Consider the following 12183-nt stretch of genomic DNA (forward strand, 5'->3'; position numbering starts at 1 on the left):
TAGTGTGTTTGTGTTCTAGAAATAACTGTTTTTTTGTGTCGAGAGACCCATTATCTAACATCAGGTTATGTCTGACCTCTGTCCTGACAGGAAGGTACATCAACACGATCCGGGTGATCTGCTTCAATCCGCAGGATTATGATGAATGGATAGAACATTTGAAACGCGCTCAGCAACAAAACCGAGACTCCTCGTTATCTGGCTCCAGCAGTTTCTGCGGCTCACACTCTGCACATCATGAACAGGTACTACTAGTCGGAGCAGAGACTACCCAGCTCGTTACTGGCGTGGATTGTCTGCAATTCTAAAGATAATTAGTAGGGATTCCTGAGAAAAAGGGGAAATCTCATTTGCATGGGACCCTTCCATGTAATAAAAGGGTGGGGGAGGGGACATTTTTCTCCTTCTATACAGCAGCAGGAGGCCCCTATTCAGTGTTTTGTGGAATGAAGTCTGACCGTAACAATACTGTGCTTCCTAAGGAATCTTTCCCACAAAAAAGAGACCTTTCTAAGGAGGTCACAAATCTACCCTTTAGGATAAATTGTTTTTTTAAGGTTTGTAACCGAAATTGCAAAAAAAAAGACCATCTTCAACATTATCATGCAATTAAGCCATGTTAAGTAGCATTAGGTAACTTGGAAGCTCCAATAACTTTAGGGTGCCCACCAGTATGGGCATTTGGGCATTCACAATCTGGTAAAAAAAAAAAGTTAATATTTTTTTTTTTTTAGGAGTCTGTAAAGCATTGCACCCACAGACAGCAGATTTTGGGTGCAATGCAGGGCTCCTGTCTGTGTAAGCTGTCTGCTCGTACCCGGTATGGGCAGGCACTTACACACTGACAGGAAGAATCAATGACCTACCAGAGCACTCAACGACACCGTGATAATTCAGCGAGAACTACAAGCCAACAGCCACAAAAGCTATGGGTACTTGTAGTTCTCTCATTCGCAGAACTCTGGCGAAGCTCCGCACAGCCTAGTATTTTTTTGTTTTGTTTTTTTCTATTGTGACAGTGAGATCAGGGAGAAGATCCTTGGCTCGCTGTAACTACAGGTAGCAGATCGGAGAAACGCTGTAGCAGTTGGTACATGTTGTACCCTAAAAAATAGGTGGAACATGTAACCTGTTCCCAAAGGTGTACTTGACATGTTCATGTTAATGAATACTAAATAATTTCATACGTCGATGTCAAAAGCATTTACCCAATGACGCAGGTCATGTGACTACTTGGGGAAGAAGCAGCTTTGCTCATGGCATGGTGCAGCTCGGCACCGGAAACCCATTATTTTGGCACTAACCTCGTCTTAGGAAGGCTTTAAAAAGCCATTGCTCTAAAGTTCAGGCTGTATTGCACTACAAACCCATTTGGCTGTCTGAGCCGTCGTAGCTTTGAAATTGTTCATCTGTGCTCTTAAAACGTAATTGGCTCAGATTCCAAGCCTCTGTGTGTGTTTAAAGCATATATCAAGGCAGAATTAAATAAAAAAAAATTAAAAATGTATGGAATATTATGCAGTACATCTATGTATAACATGAGTTTTATTCCGGCAAGAACAGAAAATACCTGTTGATCTGCCAGAAATGCACAGAAAAGTCCTGTTTACTGACAACACACAGCATATGTGTAGACTGAGTGGTGTCAGCCCTGCCCATTTTTTTCTGACCAAACTACTCAGACCCACCTGCTCAACTTAAAGGCTAACCATTCTGTAGTCCCAAGATAAGAACTTTGGGGGGGGGGGGGTGCTTGGGGCTCTTTCACATGGGCTCCATTTTTACAATGTCTTGGTACTTTTGACAATTTAATGAAAAAATAAATGAAAACAATAATGAATCCCTTTCCATATCACAGGTGACTGCAAGCTGCAGGAGCTCATTCACATCAGACGGTCGTACCAAATCCTGGGCGTCTTCAGTGAAGCTGCCCAACTCTAACCACCAATCAAACAACACTATTCAAGTCTCTGACCAGCCGTCATACACAATACTGGGCGAACAAACCTTGCAGGAGGATCCTCTGTCACCTGGATATTCACAACCCGTTCACGTGAGTCCCTTACTATTATGTTTTTTTTTTTTGTTTTTTTTTCTAATTAAATAAACTATAAGCTTAAGGTAAAATTATGATGATGCAATTTATAGATTTTTAAAGGCTCAAGGTTTTTTACCATAATGCATTTTCTGCATTAAGGTAAAAAATATTGTGAATGCAGCTTCCCCCTTAGCCCCCCTTTTACTTGCCTGAACCCCATCTCCTTCTAACGATGTCCTTGAGAGCAGCAGCTCTCTGGGGTCTCTCCCTCCTTATTGGCTCACACAGCAGCGGGGGCCATTAGCTCCTGCTGCTGTCAATCACAGCCAGTGAGGAGAGAGGGGGGGGGGGCAACTAAGACGCACTCTGGGTGAATGGATGCACAGCACGTGGCTCGGAAGCCTGTCCAGTTACCCCTATAGCAAGAGGCATGTTTATTAAAAAAAAAAGTTTCCCTTTTTTAGTATCCATTTCAAGTGTTTTTTTTTTATAAATATGTATGCAATCTTAGGCCCCTTTCACATGTGCGGGACCGTATGTCCGCATTTTCATCCATCCGTTTGCGGATGAAAACGGGACATACATTGGTCCCTATGTGATTGCGGGTGTCAGCGGATGAACATCCGCTGACACTCGTAATCGCCCGCCTCTGCAAAGCTCCGATTTTGCGGACGGAAGAAAATCCTATTTTTTTCTTGTGTCATCGGATCGGATGAACACAGACAGACGGTCCGTGTTCATCCGATCCCCCCATAGGGGAGAGCGGAGAAAAGACAGGGCGGTCCCTGCACAGTGTGCGGCGACCGCCCTGTCAGCCGACGGCTCAGCGGGGATTTTACGGAGCGATCCCCGCTGAGCTTACGGACACACGGACGCGCATCATTACTGATCCGCCCCGTGTGAAAGAGCCCTAAGTTTTAATATTAAACTATTTAATGCATAACAAAAGGTTACTTTCTTAACTATGTTTAGGTAGTTTCTTGCAGGATTTTTTATTTATTTTTTATTTACAAAGGAATTGTGTTCATTGCTGTAGCCTTGTTATGGAAAGAGATGCAATGCTGACACCTGCAGGCTATCAGGCAGTACTGCATTTTATCTAAAGCTGTCTATTAATAAAAATACTTGAACATCAGTAAAAAAAAAAAAAAATAATGTAAAATTAAACCTTTGAATTGGGAAGTGGCAGAGTACTGATATTTTGTTTTCTTTTTTTAAAGTGTTTGGCGAATTCTAATTGGCCATGTGGACAAAATGGATCGAGTGATCTTCAGAGAGGTGGCAGCATCCGCGAGTCTAAAGGAAAAAAGAACCTTTGCATTCAGATTCCGTCCGTAATGCCTCAGACTTATGATGTGGAAAACGCGCCCTTTATGAATATCCCAGAGACACCTAGTGAAGATATCCTGTCCCCCTTATATAAAGAGCCATATTCATATGAAAAATCCAAAGGGCACTCCTCTGTTACACCACAGCAGCTGGTAAGTTATGACTGAAGAGGCATTCATCTTTTTTTTCTTTTTTTTTTTTTTTTTAAAGAATGACTGGTCGTTGCTGCTTCCTCTCATTTTGCAGGGTTTGCTTGTCTGGCTTCCCCTCCTCCTCCTGTAATTTTCTGTGGTTAATGAGGAAAACATTTAATTGGAAGATTTTGGGTCTGGTCAGTAAATTGGAAGGTCCTCTTCCTGGGTCTGAGCCATGCACCCTGCTGCATATAGTTAGTTGAAAAATATACCTTTTAAGTAAAAAAGTTCGATTTTAGACTAGTCTTACGCTTATCTTCCACATGCAGCACTTGGGCAAGAGTAACCTCACACTCCTTCCTGAGAGACCATTTGAAGTAGAGGGATCCCCTGGCTTGTGAAGTGGGGGGGATGCCCTGGCTTGTGAAGTGTGGGGGGGGGGATGCCCTGGCTTGTGAAGTGTGGGGGGGGATGCCCTGGCTTGTGAAGTGGGGGGGGGTGCCCTGGCTTGTGAAGTGGGGGGGGGGGATGCCCTGGCTTGTGAAGGGGGGGGGGATGCCCTGGCTTGTGAAGTGGGGGGGTGCCCTGGCTTGTGAAGTGGGGGGGGCGATGCCCTGGCTTGTGGAGTGTATTTCTATGCGATTTGGGGTACTCGCCATAGTCCAGGAATCTTGAAAGGATAGGGACATCATGCCCTGCATATGCAGAAGTATAGAAAAATGTGTATATCCAGGGCGCTCCTGGCATTTGAATCCTGACAGTCTGTGTTGGAGAGGGTAGCAAATCTTCACACACTTTAGGCAGCACTCAGGGAGACCAGCAATCTCTAATGGAAACAATCTATCTAGAGGCGCCTTGTTTGTTTTTCTATATGCAGAAGCATATAACCTTCTTTCTTTTTTTTCTTATATTATTATCCAAGATGATTTTTTTTATCCACCTATATACAGTAATTTATATAAGTAGAGGTGGCCTGGATCTAATATGGGGGCTATGCATTTTACTGCAAGGTTACTATCAAATTTTCCAGGCTCACAAAATGATGCTCTGCAAATTGTATTTCGGTGGAGTGGGTACAGGGTGTGATCTCACACTGGCAAAGGTTTGAAAAAAAGTTTTTCATAACTAAAAGTCATTGAAACCTAAATACTCAAACCAAGAAAGCAAGCTAGCTAATGATGTTAATGATATACAGTATATGTGATGACGTAAAGATAAGTCTGTAAATGATAACTTAAAAGTGTAGCGCGTGCGGACTTCAATGGCTATAATGGCTTATTCCTGGTAATGTCATATTGCGGTGGCACCTGTACACCCTATCATTATAAGGATGTCCTCATTCTTAATGAGATGTGCACGTGACTTCATTATGTTATTAGTGCCAATGTGCTTCAATACCCAGGCCTGTTCTTTTAATAAGTGCTTAATGTAGAAATAAAGTCAATGATAACCTTTAGTATGCTATGAAGACAAACATGTTTTATACAAGATTACCTGGTGAATTTGCCCATTAGTCATTGATATAAATTCAGAAAAATAAAGCATGCATTACAAAGTGTGTCTGCATTTGATTCAATTATAAACTTGTAACCAATTCATTGTATGTCCACAGTTAAGCAGAATGACCTGTCTGACAGATAACCAGAAGACTACCTCACCACCTGATTCCCAGGATGTGTCAATGTCTCCATTGTATGCTGAACCATATACACCAACTGGAATACCAAGTAACAGGCTGGTGGATGAGGTTAGTGTCAGTTATCTTGGAGAATATCACCAACAGATTCATTGGGGTTGATTTGCTAAAGCCCCATTTTTTTTTTTTTTATATTGTGAAAGATGTTATGCCGAGTAAATTGATACCCAACATGTCAAACTTCAAAATTGCGTCCACTTGTGGAATGGCGTCAAACTTTTACCCTTAAAAATCTCCATAGGCGACGTTTAAAAACGACAGGTTGCATGGTTTTCAGTTACAGAGGAGGTCTAGGAATATAATTATTGCTCTTGTTCTGACGATTGCGGCGATACCTCACATGTGTGGTTTGAACACCATTTTCATATGCGGGCGCTGCTCACGTATGCGTTCACTTCTGCGCGTAAGCTCGTCGGGACGGGACGCTTTAAATATTTTTTTCTTATTTATTTTACTTTATTTTTAGGATTTTAACCCAGTTTTAAAAAATAAATAAAAATAGGGTCACTTTTATTCCTATTACAAGGAATGTAAACATCCCTTGTAATAAAAAACAGCACGACAGGTCCTCTTAAATATGAGATCTGGGGTCAAAAAGACCTCAGATCTCATATTTGGACTTAAACGCAATAATAATAATAAAAAAAAAAAACAATTTGAAAAAAAAAAAAAAAATCCCTTTTTTAAGACGTATGGGCCGAAGTGACGATTTGACGTCGCTTCCGCCCTGCAGTTATATGGAGACTGGTGGGGGCCATCTTCCACCTCACTCATCTCCATGCACAGCAAGGAAAAGGACCGGATTGCCGATGCCGGCAGCGGAGAGCAGCAGGAGGGAGGGGGCCCCTATCCCGCCGCCGATAAAAGTGATCTCGCTGCGTATCTGCCGCAGAGACCACTTTTATCTTGTAGAGGACTGCCCACTGAAGAAGAGTATACCGGGGTTATGGTAGCTAGCTGCTACCATAACAACGGTATTCCTCTTCAAACGCACCACGTATAATGACAGTGGGCGGTCTGGAAGTGGCTAAGGACAACCCCTAATCGGTGCGACACCGCACCAATTTTAAAACTTAGTTTCTGTAGTACTTTTTGATTTTTGGGGTGCGATTTCCATTCACATCTGTGCAGAAACCTGCACAGATGTCTCTGAAATCACAGCTGGAATCGGGACTGATGTGCGGAAGTGAAATTGTGTGAGTTCAGCTTAAGGACCCCTTCACGCCGATATAAGTCTGAATGGCACGGCTGGGCACATCCACGTACCTGTACGTGGCTCTTTAAGCCCAGCCGTGGGGTCAGCTTCCCTGTTCTTCATTGTGGCGCTGTCATTGATCGTGTGTTATAGGGAAACATGATCAATGATGTCACACATCCAGCCCCGCCCACCTACAGTTAGAAACACATGAGGTCACACTTAACCCCTTCAGCGCTCCCTAGTGGTTAACTCCCAAACTGCAATTGTCATTTTCACAATAAACAATGCATTTTTATAGCATTTTTTGCTGTGAAAATGACAATTGTCAAAATTGTCCGATGTGTCCGCCATAATGTTGCGGTCACGAAAAAAATCGCAGCCATTAGTAGTAAAAAATTGTTTTTATAAAAATGCAATAAAACTAGCCCCTATTTTGTAAACACTATAAATGTTGCGCAAACCAATCGATAAACGCTTATTGCAATTTTTTTTTTTTTTTACCAAAAATAGGTAGAAGAATATTTTTTTATATATTTTGTTTTTATATATTTTTGGGGGATATTTATTATAGCAAAAGGAAAAAAATATTGCATTTTTTTTCAAAATTGTCGCTCTATTTTTGTTTATAGCGCAAAAAATAAAAACCGCAGAGGTGATCAAATACCACCAAAAGAAAGCTCTATTTGTGGGGAAAAAAAGGACAATTTTGTTTGGGAGCCACTTCGCACGACCGCGCAATTGTCTGTTAAAGCGACGCAGTGCTGAATCGCAAAAACTGGCCGGGTCCTTTACCTGCCTAAAGGTCCGGGTCTTAAGTGGTTAAAGTAAATGGGTTGGGTACACAGAGAACAGTTAAATCTGACTAACGTTCTAACCTTTGCTCATTCTATCCAAAATATAATCATCATTTAATAAAACATAATTCTCCTAATCGTTTATTCTGTGTCTCGCTAATATAGCTAGGTTTTGCATGTGTATCTACTAATTGTAGACCACAGATGAATCTTTTAAAGCTTCACTAATAAATATAGTAATAATAACGTGTGGATAAAATATTAAGGTTAATATTTTTTATCTCTCAATAAGATTTTACAAAATCTGACTTCAAACCGCACTGAGAGCCAAGTCTCCGACCTGAAGATAAACAGATCATTCCATGGGAAAATCAGCCCACACCCAGCCCTGCAGAAGAAGTATTCCCATCCAGTGACCGGGAGCCAAAAGCTTGTGAGGCCCATGGTGCATCGAAACAGTGAGCCAGACACATCCATCGACTCAAGGCTCATACCCACAAAACAGAGCCAGACCCCCTTCTTCAAAAGTGTAAGTTCTCCCTTGCTGTGAAATGTCACTTTTTAGTATATTGTGTTCCCACGGGTACGTTGATGTCTGAAATAATGTGAATATTCCTGGCTACAGAGAGAGTAGCTTTAATTATCAGCTTCGGCTGAGCACTGAAACTGAGGAAAGCAGTTCAAATGGTTTGTGGGTTACAGGCCAAATAAAAGGTTTTTTGTTAGGGTTGTCCCGATACCGAGTACAAGTACCGATACTTTCAAGTACTCGCCGATACCGATTTCCGATATTTTTTTTTTTTTTATGTCATGTGACAGTATTTTTTTTTTTTTACAATTGTTTTTTTTTTTGTGTTTTTTTTTTTTTTTTAGGGGGGGTGGATTTTTTATATATTTATGTATTTTTATATATATATATATATATATATATAATATATATTGTGTGTGTGTGTGTATTTTTATATATATATATATATATATATATATATATATATATATATATATATATATATATAAAAAAAAAATTGGCAAGGCTTGCCTATTATTATACTAGCAGAAGGTCAAAAGCTAGTCTATGTAATACAGAAGCATGCATGTTCCTACTATATTGTAAACATATTTTTTTATCATTTCATTGTAGATATCCTCAGTCAAAGAAGAAATTTCTTTCTCTCACCACAACAAAGAAGGTAATGTCATAAAGCTGTCATGATGTTTATAGTACCAGACTGCCGCAAGGGTAATTAAGGGGAAAAAGTTCAGACATGCAAGTGATAAGTCCGCTCCAGTTATCAGGTTAACTGGTTTATAAATTTACTATAGCTTTTGTGAAAACTATAGTAAGTTTGTTTTCTAATCATGTCAGCCTTGTTGCAACAAACTTTGAGTTCTCCATGAACACTTACTGATGCACAAAATAATCCATTGTCAGCTTTTTTTTTTTTTTAAGAAATTCCTGTTTGTAGCGTTTCTGTGTAGCAGCATAGAGTGATCCAATTGGCCATTGTTGAGAGAACTGAAGGTCACTGTGCAGTCCCAGTTTTCACCAACAGGTGTCATTGCTGTTCTTTCATTAATTGCAGGGATCTGAGCCAGGAATGTCCAAAACCTGTGGGAAAAAAGGGGGGCCCCTCCGTGTTACCACAGAGACGAAAGGGCTTTCCAGTTTTCATTTTCACCTACTTTTAATCTGTGTGCAGTATGCATTAAATGATTTATGGCTCTCCAGACTGCAAGTTCAGTAGAAAACATTGATTTGGGCTTATCGGTTCATTCCCCCTACTCAATGCCTATGTCATTGTATGCATAATATGAATTCTTATACAGGAAGTATGTGTGCTTCTAAGGCAGTGGTTCTCAACCTCTCTAGTGTCGTGACCCCTTGATAACATTTCACAAATTTTGGGGACCCCTAACAGTAAAATTATTTTCGTAGTGTGGAACCCGTACTACAGTGGTGTCTCGCAGCAGTGACACCTATGCTGAAATCAGGAGATGGGGTCTCCTTCAGCCCCTCCCACTTCATTTTCCTCACCAGTCAGCTGACTTCTAGTCTCTGCCCCCCAGCCATGCCGTGAACTGAATGGGTAGCTGCAAAGAGGCTGAGTGGTCGGCCGCGGGCTCTAGGAACAGCCGAGAAAAGGCTGGGAGAGCGGTGTGGGCTTCTGAAACATGCCAGGATTTGGTGACCCCTGGCAAATCATCATTCGACCCCCAAGGGGGTCCCGACCCCCAGGTTGAGAACCACTGTTCTAAGGTAAACACCCATGTATGCAGTTGCAGTGCACACTTGCTGACAAAGCGCAGTGATGACTTCTCAGTGTGCCGCTGTTCCTTTGTGGTCCGTCAGGCTGGGGATTTATGCCAGGCTGCGTTGACGCTATAGTGCGGGTATCCAGTTTTTGTTGGTGTATAGTGGACAAAACTACGGTGTAAACTTCCTTGGGACAACACAATATACAGTTGTTATAGCCAGTAAATATATGATGCATTGCATTTATAATCAATTCTAAGTACCTACCTTGAAACACGTACTTTCTCTTCTTCCAGTTGAAGATATGTTTGACCTGCCCTCCTCTGAAAGTCTGAAGCCGGACAGTTTGGAGCACGACCACGACTATGCAGAGTTGCAAAGCTTTCAGAGTGACCTCAGCTATGACAACATTTGGGACTATGAAGCCAAGGACAAAGATCTTAATTGGTTTTCTCCACCTCCTTACCCAGGACATGCTTACCTCGGTTTCCAGCATGGAAAGGCTGTAGCTAGCCGTTGGTTGTAAAGAAGATATTTGGAGATACTGCCATGAACAAAGGGTTGATTTGTATCCCATACCATTGTGAAGGACCTGTTGCTGCTTTTTGTTACACTGGGGGGCATGGGTGCCCAGCAGGAATATCGCTGGTAGCTGCCAATTTTGGGTCTTTTATACCCATAAATGATCCTTTTTGTTGTCTCTGCTGATTGCAGAGATATTGTGTTAGATCAGGGACTGCTGGAAAAGCTGTCCCTCACGTTCCACTGTTAATTTTGCCTTTATAACTTGTTCTTGTTTAAACAAACACTATAGGGAGTTTTTGCACATAAAAAATACAAAGCACGTGTTTCTTCTAATTTACCTCCAGCTTGGCACAGCCCAGTCCCCAAACCCAACTTTTGTGACTAGCATCTGACTCACAAAACTCACAATGCCTTCATTCATAAATGGCCTAAACACTCCCTGCTTTGTAGAACCTCCCAAAATACAAACATGTCTTGGAGAAGCATCTAAACGCATGACCACTGCTGGGACCCAGATGATGTGATTACTGTGGGGATGCAGATGTTCACTATTCTTTACTAAAGCAAGCCATATGTGGATCGAAATTTGGCCAGTTCAGCAGGGACCGGACGAATTTTGATCCCTGTATGGGCTGGCTGGTTGTACACAAGTCCATCGATTGGGTTTTTCGTGAAGCTAAAGCTGGCAAAATTGATCACTGTATTCTGCTGGCAAAGGAGCCTTCCTTGCTGGTAGAACATAATAGCGCTGTGGGAGTGATTCCCCCACCAGCGCCGCGTCTGATGGGGAAATCTTGCACTTTTTTTTTCTATTCCAACCGCTAGTATGGCCTGCTTAAGGCTGAGCTTATGTATTCCGCCAGTGGGGAGCCAGCAGAATACAATGGTCAGTGTTGCCGACGGTACCCCAGGGCACTGATTGTTCAGGAAAAACCTGACAGGCCATCCTAAACACCCAATAGAAATAGAGAACATCCTAACATTTTTGCTGTGATTCCTGTACACCAAGGGAATTCCTTGGATTCAGGAGATATTCTCTTTGTAATGCTTCTTGCTCCTATCAATAGATAGAATGGTTTTGTAGTTTATATTGAAACTGTTATTATGTAAAAAATATTTAATTAATAATTGGTTTATTATTTCAGCCATAAGGACCTTTTTTTTGTTTTGTTTTTTTTATACTGGTTTTAAGGGTCATGTTCTTGTTCTTATTTAACGTAAAGCAATATTTATTAAGGACGGTTGTTGCACTGTTTCTAGACTGTACATAATTTGTAAGGAATGTATGTTTTTGAAGGGTGGGTTTTTTTTTTTTTTTTAGTTCTTTCGGAAATGTTATACTGTTAACTTTCAAAATAAAATCTCACCTCTTCCCTTTCTGTGTGTTCTTTGTTTCACCGTCAATAAATCCACGAGGTTTATAATTGGATATACATTTGTTTGCCAATAAAATCACTCGCGTATGATATTCTACCTACCAGGTCATGTTCAAGGTAGATATAATTGGGGAAATCAAATTAGTTGGTAAGGAAAAACAAGACCATGTTTATGCCTGAAATGTATATTTGCTACTCGGTAATATTTAATTTAATTAATCAGGCTGCAGTTTGGGTAACCATTTTTTTCTTACCAGAGATGAACAGAACAATAGACCAAACTTTCCAGCTTAAACAATGACTTGACCATAGTCTGCACAGTCTACTGTATGTATTGCAATTTATTACAGCTATGTATGCAGTGCTTTACATATTGCACATTCACATCAGTCCCTGCTCTTGAGAGCTTACAATCTTAAACCGCATGCACACGATCGGACTTCCATCTGACTGTTCCATGGATTTTGGTCCGAAGTGGCGTTGGCCGTGAACTTGGTATGCATACACACGGCAGAAATTATTTAGCCAACATTCACCAAATCACATTGTTTTTCAGGTCTACCGCCACTCTTTAGGCAACTTCTGCTATTCTTGTCTGATCTTTAGCATTGGTTCTGAGCATGCGTGTTTGGACTTGTGTACACACAATCGGACATTTGTTGCCGAAAAGTTTTTAAAAGCATTCGCAGCGAACATTTGTCCGATTTAAAAAGCAAAAACAATTGTCTGATGGGGCATACACATGGTCGGATTGTCCGATAAAGCACGTCCGTCGGACCGTTATTGTCAAAAAGTCTGATCCTGTGTATGGGCCTTTAAGGTTTCTACCTCACATTTAT

General features: G+C 41.2%; 1 protein-coding gene across 2 annotated transcripts in view; it reads left to right on the forward strand.

Moving 5' to 3' along the window:
* PLEKHN1 (pleckstrin homology domain containing N1) overlaps nucleotides 1-10278 on the forward strand; it is a 74138-nt gene extending 63860 nt beyond the window's left edge. For both annotated transcript variants that reach the window (XM_040325964.1, XM_040325965.1), the window contains exons 10-16: nucleotides 91-245; nucleotides 1859-2053; nucleotides 3259-3519; nucleotides 5114-5248; nucleotides 7482-7718; nucleotides 8331-8379; nucleotides 9740-10278. In XM_040325964.1, coding sequence (XP_040181898.1) covers nucleotides 91-245; nucleotides 1859-2053; nucleotides 3259-3519; nucleotides 5114-5248; nucleotides 7482-7718; nucleotides 8331-8379; nucleotides 9740-9969 — 1262 coding nt within the window. In that variant the 3' untranslated portion in view covers nucleotides 9970-10278. The remainder of the gene's footprint in view (nucleotides 1-90; nucleotides 246-1858; nucleotides 2054-3258; nucleotides 3520-5113; nucleotides 5249-7481; nucleotides 7719-8330; nucleotides 8380-9739) is intronic.
* The last annotated feature ends 1905 nt before the right edge of the window (nucleotides 10279-12183 follow it).

This window comes from Rana temporaria, chromosome 10 (genome assembly GCF_905171775.1).
Source record: "Rana temporaria chromosome 10, aRanTem1.1, whole genome shotgun sequence".
NCBI classification, from domain to species: domain Eukaryota; kingdom Metazoa; phylum Chordata; class Amphibia; order Anura; family Ranidae; genus Rana; species Rana temporaria.